Source organism: Pseudophryne corroboree, chromosome 7 (genome assembly GCF_028390025.1).
Source record: "Pseudophryne corroboree isolate aPseCor3 chromosome 7, aPseCor3.hap2, whole genome shotgun sequence".
Classification (NCBI taxonomy): domain Eukaryota; kingdom Metazoa; phylum Chordata; class Amphibia; order Anura; family Myobatrachidae; genus Pseudophryne; species Pseudophryne corroboree.
The window spans coordinates 410,977,366-410,989,650 of NC_086450.1; the positions used below are offsets into that span (position 1 = coordinate 410,977,366).

The 12,285-nt window shown below is 46.5% G+C and overlaps 1 protein-coding gene across 4 annotated transcripts in view; it reads right to left on the reverse strand.

Annotated features, from left to right (window-relative positions):
- Window positions 1-1,700: 1,700 nt before the first annotated feature.
- The window catches only part of RAB40C (RAB40C, member RAS oncogene family), a 33,954-nt gene continuing 23,369 nt past the window's right edge, over window positions 1,701-12,285 (reverse strand). For all 4 annotated transcript variants that reach the window (XM_063934696.1, XM_063934699.1, XM_063934698.1 and 1 more), the window contains exons 5-7: window positions 6,395-6,472; window positions 5,767-5,989; window positions 1,701-5,585 (exon numbers count right to left, since the gene is read on the reverse strand). In XM_063934696.1, coding sequence (XP_063790766.1) covers window positions 5,290-5,585; window positions 5,767-5,989; window positions 6,395-6,472 — 597 coding nt within the window. In that variant the 3' untranslated portion in view covers window positions 1,701-5,289. The remainder of the gene's footprint in view (window positions 5,586-5,766; window positions 5,990-6,394; window positions 6,473-12,285) is intronic.

The following is a 12,285-nucleotide window of genomic DNA, read 5'->3' on the forward strand; positions in this document are numbered from 1 at the left end:
TGCCTTCCTGTCACTCACACACCGGTAACTGCCTTCCTGATGCTCACACCAAATACTCTTGCTTCCACACAGGCACTGCCTTCCTGTCACTCACACACTGGCACTGCCTTCCTGGCACTCACACCAAATACTCTCACCTCCACACCGACACTGCCTTCCTGACGCTCAGACACAGACACAGCCTTCCTGACGCTCAGACACCGACACTGCCTTCCTGACGCTCTCACACCAACACTGCCTTCCTGACGCTCTCACACCAACACTGCCTTCCTGACGCTCTCACACCAACACTGCCTTCCTGTCACTCACAACAAATACTCTCACCTCCACACCGACACTGCCTTCCTGACGCTCAGACACAGACACTGCCTTCCTGACGCTCAGACACCGACACTGCCTTCCTGACGCTCTCACACCAACACTGCCTTCCTGACGCTCTCACACCAACACTGCCTTCCTGTCACTCACACCAAATGCTCTTACTTCCACACAGACCCTGCCTTCCTGACGCTCACACCAAATACTCTCACTTCCACACCGGCACTGCCTTCCTGTCGCTCACACACTGACACTGCCTTCCTGACGCTCACACCAAATACTCTCACTTCCACACCGGCACTGCCTTCCTGTCACTCACACACCGACACTGCCTTCCTGTCACTCACACACTGGCACTGCCTTCCTGACGCTCACACACAGATACTGCCTTCCTGTCAATCACAACAAATACTCTCACTTCCACACCGGCACTGCCTTACGGTCACTCACACCAAATACTCAATTCCACCACGGCACTGCTTCCTGTCACTCACACCAAATACTCTCACTTCCACCCTGGCACTGCCTTCCTGTCACTCATACCGACACTGCCTTTCCTGACGCTCACACCAAATACTCTCACTTCCACCACGGCACTGCTTCCTGTCACTCACACCAAATACTCACTTCCACACCGGCACTGCCTTCCTGTCACTCACACACCGGTAACTGCCTTCCTGATGCTCACACCAAATACTCTTGCTTCCACACAGGCACTGCCTTCCTGTCACTCACACACTGGCACTGCCTTCCTGGCGCTCACACCAAATACTCTCACTTCCACACCGGCACTGCCTTCCTGTCGCTCACACACAGACACTGCCTTCCTGTCGCGCACACCAAATACTCTCACTTCCCCACCAGCACTGCCTTCTTGTCGCTCCCACACAGACACTGCCTTCCTGTCGCTCACACCCCCGGCACTGCCTTCCTATCGCTCACACCCCCGGCACTGCCTTCCTATCACTCACACCCCCGGCACTGCCTTCCTATCACTCACACCCCCGGCACTGCCTTCCTGTCGCTCACACACCAAATACTCTTGCTGACACACCGACACTGCCTTCCTGCCGCTCACACCAAATATTCCCCCAATCTCCATTCTCAAAGTGGTGTACTCCTGTTCTTCTGTCATGGTAGGCAATTGAACATAACCAGAATTTTATACATAGCACTAAGGATGGCGGAAGGTAGCTCCCTAACACATTCAGGAATCAGCTCTATGTAATTCTAATTTCAGTATACTTTGCAATTCTCATGTACTCACAGTTGTCTATTATTTCAGTAGTTTCTCGACCTTGTACACTGACCACATACTAAAGCAACAGCATGTGTATGTGCGTGTGTCCAAATGAAATGTACAAAATACACAAAAACTTACATTTTACTAAAGGAATTTTAATTTATTTAGAAAAAAAATAATTATTTCAGGATTTCACAGTTGGCGAGTTCAGCCGAAAGCAAACCATTCAGACAGGAATGCTTGAAGCATGGATTTCTAAAAGAACAGAGAAAACCATCCTGACACAACCTCATTTCCTGCCTGTTTGCTCAATGAAACTTATATACACCAAATCTCCAATACATATAGATCAGATGTAGCCCTCAGGGAGTCTCCAGTCTCTGGTTGGCCAGGCATGTTAGGACTTGTACTTCCACAACCACTAGAGAGGCACAGGCTGCCTAAACCTGTTAACAGTGGACACACTCATTAAAATAAAAATTGTATACTTTCCAACATGGTGGTTAAAAAAAAAAAAAAAAGGTGTCAATTCAATTTGCTGACAGTTGAATAGCGCCGGGAATTAGCTCCCGGCGCTACTCAATACAGCGCCATATGACACTTAATGGTCGGGAATTCCACTCGCACCCCTGGGGGGGGTGAGAGCAGATATCCGACAACAGTGGTAGCGCGCGGCCGGCGCGAAGCTGATTCTGTCGGGAATCTGCATCGCACCGGGCAGTTAAGTCGGAGAATGCCCGTTCTCCCGACAAATCAACCTGTTAAGTCTGGGAGAATGGGCATTCGCCGACTTAACATGAGCAGAATTGAATAGAGACGTGAGCTAATTCCCGGCGCTATTCAACTGTCAGCAAATTGAATTGAACCCCAAAACACAAAAAAAAAACAAAAAAAAAAACAGGTATGTCATGAGGTCAGAATCAGGCAGTAACCGCATCCTTCAGGTACCAATAACCCACTTGATGTGTTCCCCCCTATCCCTTTGAGTGGGTATAGGACTCGGGGTCAACAGTGTCTAGGTCAACACACATTAGGTCGACACGGAAAAAGGTCAACATGAGTGTTTTTTTGGTGTTTTCTTCATAAAGTGATGGGGAACCCCAATTACTGCACCGTGTCCCCCCACATGGCTCGCCATGCTTCGGGCAAGGTGCCTTGCTTCGCTACCGCTGCGCTCGGCACGGGTTGCCGTTCCCAACTGTAGTCCACGTGGATCGTAAAATATGAAAAAGTTCAAAAAATGAAGAAAAAAAAAAAGTGAAAAACTCATGTCAACCTAGAGTCTGGATACCCCTTTAAGTATAGAGGTGGTGCAGGAAGTAAAGACAAAAAGAAAGGGACAAGAGGGGTAACCTGCTCATTTTACTGAAGGATCATGCATGTATCTTTTAGTGTTTTCAAATACTGTTGTAAGTATACATGACCAGACACTTAAAAATGTAAAGAAACAAAAATGACCAATAAATTCCTACCACCCCTCCCCCAACAGAACACCTTTAATAAACTCCTAAACAGTCCAAAAAAATTCCACAAAATTGGGAGGCAGTTAAAAAAATAAAATAAAGCAAAATGCAACAGTAAGAGGACAGTCACATAGGTAGTTTTATAATATTGAACGATAAAGTGTCAACAATGATTGGAGCACTTGAATAATTCTAAAACATAAACATCAGTCATTGAAAACGCTTAACATGTAGATTTGCGATTCTATATAGCAGCTTTTTCATAAGAGAGACACAAATATCCCGAGAATGTTAGAGATGAGGAAAAAGTCTATAAATATAGATGAAAGTTTATGTCACATGGGTAAACCAGTGGAGACGGCCATTTTGTAAGATTGATGCAATATCTGCTAGATTCCCAATGATCACTTATCTAGACATTCAGAACCCAGGCTGTACTATCACTTGGCTAGTAATCTGCAACATCCCTGCATACAAGTGGATGGATCCCTCTTACAAAATGGCAGCTTCCGCCATGTGTAACAGGCACACTTTAATGGTGTATGCTTCATCTATTCACAAATGAACAGTCTGCACTTTCATTCAGGTCCTGAGTCACAGAACAGGGCATGGATACCCATTCATTAGAGACTATAACATTAATCACTGGATTTTGGCATATACAAATTATACATATGTTTTGGCGGTTACTCCAAGCAACATAGCAATTTTTATCAAGAAACAACTAATAACCAAATTCATAGTTTCAGTTTGATAATTATGGCTGACAGGTGGGTAAGGTGACGGTGGAAGGGTAACACCAAGTAAAAGCCTGATTTCTCAACTGTTGCTATACTGGTCCTTTTGTCAGCAACATGCGTCATAGACAGGCCGCAGTATTGATGTACTAATTACTAAATAAATGTGAGGCGTAGCTAGGTAGAGAAACAGATAAGCACCTCCATGTTATCACCCTGTAACCTGATTTATAACTCCATTTTTCGACGTGCACACCAATATTCCTATCAAAGGAAGAACTATCCGTGTTCCCATGTTCAGTGCTAGAGGATCAGATTACAAACGGTATCAAAGTTATTGCTGAGTTGCCAAGATTCACACCGTCTGGTGTCTAACAATGTGCTTTACAGTGGGGAGAGGTAGTCACAAAATCAACAGGGTGTGTGAAATATTAAATGAAAATGGCAGTCGCACTTCAGAAATTTATATTTTTATTTTTTGTAAAAGACAAAATAAAAATAAAAAAATGATCCAAAAATACTGAGGTAGATTTTTTTTTTTTTTTTTTGACATGGTCCCAAAATCATGCTTTCTCCAGCAATGTGGTCAGGATGCCATTTTGAGCTCTGCTGGGAGGCCATTTTGTGCCCAAAGAGGAAGAGTAGGTTCAACATAGAGCCTCGGATCACTGGTGTGAGTTATTACTATATAACACAAAAGTGATGCTATAAACACCTGTAAATACAGTGTATAAACAGTGAGTTCTAATATCACTTCATTGTTCCTCATAATACACAAGATTTCCTATTGAACACTGCACTCCCTACTGTAAAGTATATGGGTAATAGAAGCCATCTTGGATTTCATTTACCTATGCAACACTCTGCCCACAACACAAGGTTTACATGAACTCCTCAGTGATTTCGAACATCCATATCCTTTACTATAGGGAGTGCGTTATTAATATACATATATATTTTACACACACCTGTTAACATTGAGTCTACGATTAAACCTAAATATGACTGAGGCAATGCAGTATATTCCAGAACATTAGTAAAATGCTGTTTGGACCCTGCTATAAGGGTATGCAAGAACAATAATTATTTACAGCCAAATACATAAGTGTTGCATTGTCGGATATTTTATCGACTTAAAAAACAAAACAAAAAAAACAAAAAGTGAAGCGTCCATTAATATATACTTCTTTATAAATAAAGGAGGAGGTAAGGGAGTTCCTTTAGCACACGTCTGCCCTTGGGGGAAGTAGTAGTGAGTAAAGTCCGTTATGCAATGTTGAATCCTTGGAAAAATTAGGATTGGTTAGGCGTAGACAAAGTCAGACATTGAGTGAGGCGCTGATGGATGCCCTCATCCATGGTCATCTACTCCAGTCAAGAAGTAAAAAAAAAAAAAAAAGGCAACTAGGTCCATGCAGATGCCATTTTGTATGACTCTCACAGCAGCTTATCCAACAGGACACCTCACTTGGCTGTCAATTGACTGTTGTTAATGCCACTAGCAGCTCCACGGCTTCCTCACCCCGTGCTAGGAGATCTTACAGTTGCTTTTTGAGCAGTTCTGAGGGGGACTCTGAGGTGGGCGAATGGATTTTGAACGTTTTAGGCTGTTTCCTTTGCTTCCCCCACCCCCTCCCGTTGCTCCGCCACTCCCACCAGCCACAGAGTAGGAACGTCCATGCATCATCACAGCGTTCATCCCATTGGCCATGGAGAAGGATTTGAGGTGGCTTTTGATGGCCACTGGCAGGGGTAGCTTGTCGATGAGATGCACAGGCGTGCAGGACACAATAGCTCGGCAGCATAGATCTTGCAAGCTGAATACTGAGGGGGAAAAAGAAAGGATTACAAACATTCCAGTAAGACTTAGGCGGCCATCACGCCTCACAGAAACCCTTCCCAATCTTTCCAGTTAACCACAATAGGTTATAAAAAAAACCCAACAAAAACACTGCCTAAATCCGTTCCCACCATATCGCCACCACTTGTCACTGCAGACACTCACCCCTATTTGGCCTCCAGATCTTTTCCATCCCGTGCCTCATGAGGACGATGCGAGACAGTTCTGTGAAGGACTCCGTAACATTAAAGTTACAGAGTGGGCTGACCTCGAAAAAAGTCATTCCGTTCTTCTCTGCGTACGCTCGGGCCTGCTCTGTGGGCACTTGCCTCTTGAAAGCCAGATGTAGTCTATTCCCCACCAGTATACGCGGTACCCCTGGGGCATGCTGAGAAGATGAGAAATGGCTGTAACTTCCACTAATGCGGAACTGAAGACACTACAACTAAAATGACAGTTCACTGGGCTGCGAATAGATGAGACAAGTGGTTCTTATCTGCCGTCAAATTCTGTTTCTATGTAACTTGTAGGAATTTAAGATTTTATTTGACCATATAAATTCCGAAAAATATTTTATTTGACCATATAAATTTCATTAATATTTAACTACACAGAATCATAATATCTGTATTACAGTTGAGGAAAACCACCTCTATAATCTTTTACTATTGTTATACTTGTATGCTATACAAAGACTACCAGAGAAAGATCTCTAAAGACTTGAACAAGTTATTCTCCTCTCTGTTGATCTGTAGCGTCACATCATAACCCAGACCCAGCTGTAAGAGTATACCTCATCTATCTCTTTGATCCAGCGGTCAATTCCATCAAAGGACCAACGGTTGGTGATGTCGTAAACTAAGAGGATTCCCTGCAATAGAAGACAGCATTTATCACATTAGTCCAGGGGAATACATATAATGTACAGTGTAGTCTCAGCGGCCATTCATGGATATAGCTTGCTACGCTTGCCACAGGAGAATAGTGCCATCTGTGCCGCAGTGTAGGAGGAAACTGAGAACACACTGCGGTTGTATAACTTCAGGACAGCCGGCATCTTGCTGGTATAGCCACCTTGCCAGACCTCCTGCTACCATTGCGCCAGCCTGCCACACACAGACGTATTTATTCAAAATTTTGTGAGAGACAAAACTGGCGAATGGAGACTGATATAGACGCCTTGCTGGCTACGTTGGACAAAGAACTAACAAACTAAACAGCTTATACTACCTGCCCATGCAATTACTAAGGGAACCAAAAGAGCACCTGGACAGCAAATAGTGAGCTCTGTTCAAGCTGGATGGCCTAATTACTGCTAACTTGTACTACAGTGTAATTCTGTAACATAAATAATAAGAATTTACTTACCGATAATTCTATTTCTCGTAGTCCGTAGTGGATGCTGGGGACTCCGTAAGGACCATGGGGAATAGCGGCTCCGCAGGAGACTGGGCACAAAAGTAAAAGTTTTAGGACTACCTGGTGTGCACTGGCTCCTCCCCCTATGACCCTCCTCCAAGCCTCAGTTAGGATACTGTGCCCGGACGAGCGTACACAATAAGGAAGGATTTTGAATCCCGGGTAAAACTCATACCAGCCACACCAATCACACCGTACAACCAGTGATCTGAACCCAGTTAACAGCATGATAACAGAAGGAGCCTCTGAAAAGATGGCTCACAACAATAATAACCCGATTTTTTGGTAACAATAACTATGTACCAGTATTGCAGACAATCCGCACTTGGGATGGGCGCCCAGCATCCACTACGGACTACGAGAAATAGAATTATCGGTAAGTAAATTCTTATTTTCTCTAACGTCCTAAGTGGATGCTGGGGACTCCGTAAGGACCATGGGGATTATACCAAAGCTCTCAAACGGGCGGGAGAGTGCGGATGACTCTGCAGCACCAAATGAGAGAACTCCAGGTCCTCCTCAGCCAGGGTATCAAATTTGTAGAATTTTACAAACGTATTTGCTCCTGACCAAGTAGCTGCTCGGCAAAGTTGTAAAGCCGAGACCCCTCGGGCAGCCGCCCAAGATGAGCCCACCTTCCTTGTGGAATGGGCTTTTACAGATTTTGGCTGTGGCAGGCCTGCCACAGAATGTGCAAGCTGAATTGTACTACAAATCCAACGAGCAATAGTCTGCTTAGAAGCAGGAGCACCCAGCTTGTTGGGTGCATACAGAATAAACAACGAGTCAGATTTTCTGACTCCAGCCGTCCTGGAAACCTATATTTCCAGGGCTCTGACAACGTCCAGCAACTTGGAGTCCTCCAAGTCCCTAGTAGCCGCAGGCACCACAATAGGTTGATTCAGGTGAAACGCTGAAAACCACCTTAGGGAGAAACTGAGGACAAGTCCTCAATTCCGCCCTGTCCGAATGGAAAATCAGATGAGGGCTTTTTCAGGATAAAGCGGCCAATTCTGACACGCACCTGGCCCAGGCCAGGGCCAACAGCATGACCACTTTCCATGTGAGATATTTTAACTCCACATACTTAAGTGGTTCAAACCAATGTGACTTTTGGAACCCAAAAACTACATTTAGATCCCAAGGTGCCACTGGAGGCACAAAAGGAGGCTGTATATACAGTACCCCTTTCACAAACGTCTGAATTTCAGGGACTGAAGCTAGTTCTTTTTGGAAGAAAATTGACAGGGCCGAAATTTGAACCTTAATGGACCTCCATTTCAGGCCCATAGACACTCCTGTTTGCAGGAAATGTAGGAATCGAACTAGTTGAAAATTCCTCCGTCGGGGCCTTACTGGCCTCGCACCACGCAACATATTTTCGCCAAATGCGGTGATAATGTTTTGCGGTTATATCTTTCCTGGCTTTGATCAGGATAGGGATGACTTCATCCGGAATGCCTTTTTCCTTCAGGATCCGGCGTTCAACCGCCCTGCCGTTAAACGCAGCCGCGGTAAGTCTTGGAACAGACAGGGTCCTTGCTGGAGCAGGTCCCTTCTTAGAGGTAGAGGCCACGGATCCTCCGTGAGCTTCTCTTGAAGTTCCGGTTACCAAGTCCTTCTTGGCCAATCCGGAGCCACAAATATAGTGCTTACTCCTTCCATCTTATAATTCTCAGTACCTTGGTTATGAGAGGCAGAGGATGGAACACATACACTGACTGGTACACCCACTGTGTTACCAGAGCGTCTACAGCTATTGCCTGAGGGTCCCTTGACCTGGCACAATACTTGTCGAGTTTTATAAACATGTGGAAGACTTCTGGGTGAAGTCCCCACTCTCCCGGGTGGAGGTCGTCCACTCCCGGAATGAATACTGCTGACAGTGCTATTACATGATTTTCCGCCCAGCGAAGAATCCTTGCAGCTTCTGCCATTGCCCTTCTGCTTCTTGTGTCACCCTGTCTGTTTACGTGGGTGACTGCCGTGATGTTGTCCGAATGGATCAACTCCGGGTGACCTTGAAGCAGAGGTCTTGCTGAGCTTAGAGCATTGTAAATGGCCCTTAGCTTCAGGATATTTATGTGAAGTGATGTCTCCAGGCTTGACCATAAGCTCTGGAAATTCCTTCCCTGTGTGACTGCTCCCCAGCCTCGCAGGCTGACATCCGTGGTCACCAGGACCCAGTCCTGAATGTGCGGCCCTCTAGAAGATGAGCACTCTGCAACCACCACAGGAGAGACACCCTTGTGCTTGGTGACAGGGTTATCCGCTGATGCATCTGAAGATGCGACCCGGACCATTTGTCCAGCAGGTCCCACTGGAAAGTTCTTGCGTGGAATCTGCCGCACGGGATTGCTTCATAGGAAGCCACCATTTTTCCCAGAACCATCTCATTGATGTACTGAGACTTGGCTCGGTTATAGGAGGTTCCCGACTAGCTCGGATAACTCCCCGACTTTCTCCTCCGGGAGAAACACCTTTTTCTGAACTGTGTCCAGGATCATCCCTAAGAACAGAAGACGAGTCGTCGGAATCAGCTGCGATTTTGGAATATTGAGAATTCAATCGTGCTGCCGCAACACTACCTGAGATAGTGCTACACCGACCTCCAACTGTTCCCTGGATCTTACCCTTATCAGGGAATCATCCAAGTAAGGGATAACTAAAATTCCCTTCCTTCGAAGGAGTATCATCATTTCGGCCATTACCTTGGTAAAGACCCGGGGTGCCGTGGACCATCCATACGGCAGCGTCTGAAACTGATAGTGACAGTTCTGTACCATAAACCTGAGGTACCCTTGGTGAGAAGGGTAAATTTGGACATGAAGGTAAGCATCCTTGATGTCCCGAGACATCATGTAGTCCTCTTCTTCCAGGTTCGCAATCACTGCTCTGAGTGACTCCATCTTGAATTTGAACCTCTGTATGTAAGTGTTCAAAGATTTTAGATTTAGAATCGGTCTCACCGAGCCGTCCGGCTTCGGTACCACAACAGTGTGGAATAATACCCCGTTCCCTGTTGCAGGAGGGGTACCTATGATTATCACCTGCTGGGAATACAGCTTGTGAATGGCTTCCAAAACTGTCTCCCTGTCAGAAGGAGACATCGGTAAAGCCGACTTTAGGAAACGGCGAGGGGGAGACGTCTCGAATTCCAATTTGTACCCCTGAGATAACACCTGAAGGATCCAGGGGTCTACTTGCGAGTGAGCCCACTGCGCGCTGAAATTCATTGAGACGGGCCCCCACCGTGCCTGATTCTGCTTGTAAAGCCCCAGCGTCATACTGAGGGCTTGGCAGAGGCGGGAGAGAGTTTCTGTTCCTAGGAACTGGCTGATTTCTGCAGCCTTTTTCCTCTCCCTCTGTCACGGGGCAGAAATGAGGAACTTTTTGCCCGCTTCCCCACGAAAAGACTGCGCCTGATAATACGGCGTCTTCTCATGTTGAGAGGCGACCTGGGGTACAAACGTGGATTTCCCAGCTGTTGCCATGGCCACCAGGTCTGAAAGACCGACCCCAAATAACTCCTCCCCTTAATAAGGCAATACTTCCAAATGCCGTTTGGAATCCGCATCACCTGACCACTGTCGTGTCCATAACCCTCTACTGTTAGAAATGGACAACGCACTTAGACTTGATGCCAGTCGGCAAATATTCCGCTGTGCATCACGCATATATAGAAATGCATCTTTTAAATGCTCTATAGGCAATAATATACTGTCCCTATCTAGGGTATCAATATTTTCAGTCAGGGAATCCGACCACGCCAACCCAGCACTGCACATCCAGGCTGAGGCGATTGCTGGTCGCAGTATAACACCAGTATGTGTGTAAATACCTTTTAGGTTGCCCTCCTGCTTTCTATCAGCAGGATCCTTAAGGGCGGCCATCTCAGGAGAGGGTAGAGTCCTTGTTCTTACAAGCGTGTGAGCGCTTTATCCACCCTAGGGGGTGTTTCCCAACGCACCCTAACCTATGGCGGGAAAGGATATAATGCCAATAACATTTTAGAAATTATCAGTTATCGGGGGAAAACCACGCATCATCACACACCTCATTTAATTTCTCAGATTCAGGAAAACTACAGGTAGTTTTTCCTCACCGAACATAATACCCCTTTTTGGTGGTACTCGTATTATCAGAAATGTGTAAAACATTTTTCATTGCCTCAATCATGTAACGTGTGGCCCTACTGGAAGTCACATTTGTCTCTTCACCGTCGACACTGGAGTCAGTATCCGTGTCGGCGTCTATAACTGCCATCTGAGGTAACGGGCGCTTTAGAGCCCCTGACGGCCTATGAGATGTCTGGACAGGCACAAGCTGAGTAGCCGGCTGTCTCATGTCAACCACTGTCTTTTATACAGAGCCGACACTGTTACGTAATTCCTTCCAACAGCTCATCCACTCAGGTGTCGACCCCCTAGGGGGTGACATCACTATTACAGGCAATCTGCTCCGTCTCCACATCATTTTTCTCCTCATACATGTCGACACAAACGTACCGACATACAGCACACACACAGGGAATGCTCTGATAGAGGACAGGACCCCACTAGCCCTTTGGGGAGACAGAGGGAGAGTTTGCCAGCACACACCAGAGCGCTATATATATACAGGGATAACCTTATATAAGTGTTTTTCCCTTTATAGCTGCTGTATCTTTAATACTGCGCATAATTAGTGCCCCCCCTCTCTTTTTTAACCCTTTCTGTAGTGTAGTGACTGCAGGGGAGAGCCAGGGAGCTTCCCTCCAACGGAGCTGTGAGGGAAAATGGCGCCAGTGTGCTGAGGAGATAAGGCCGCCGATAAGGGGGCGGAGCCTATCTCCCGTTTTTCTATGTATTTTGGCAGGGGTTAAATTCATCCATATAGCCCAGGAGCTATATGTGATGCATTTTTTGCCATCCAAGGTGTTTTATTGCGTGTCAGGGCGCCCCCCCCCAGCGCCCTGCACCCTCAGTGACCGGAGTGTGAAGTGTGCTGAGAGCAATGGCGCACAGCTGCAGTGCTGTGCGCTACCTTGTTGAAGACAGGACGTCTTCTGCCGCCGATTTTCCGGACCTCTTCTGTCTTCTGGCTCTGTAAGGGGGCCGGCGGCGCGGCTCTGGGACCCATCCATGGCTGGGCCTGTGATCGTCCCTCTGGAGCTAATGTCCAGTAGCCTAAGAAGCCCAATCCACTCTGCACGCAGGTGAGTTCGCTTCTTCTCCCCTTAGTCCCTCGATGCAGTGAGCCTGTTGCCAGCAGGCCTCACTGAAC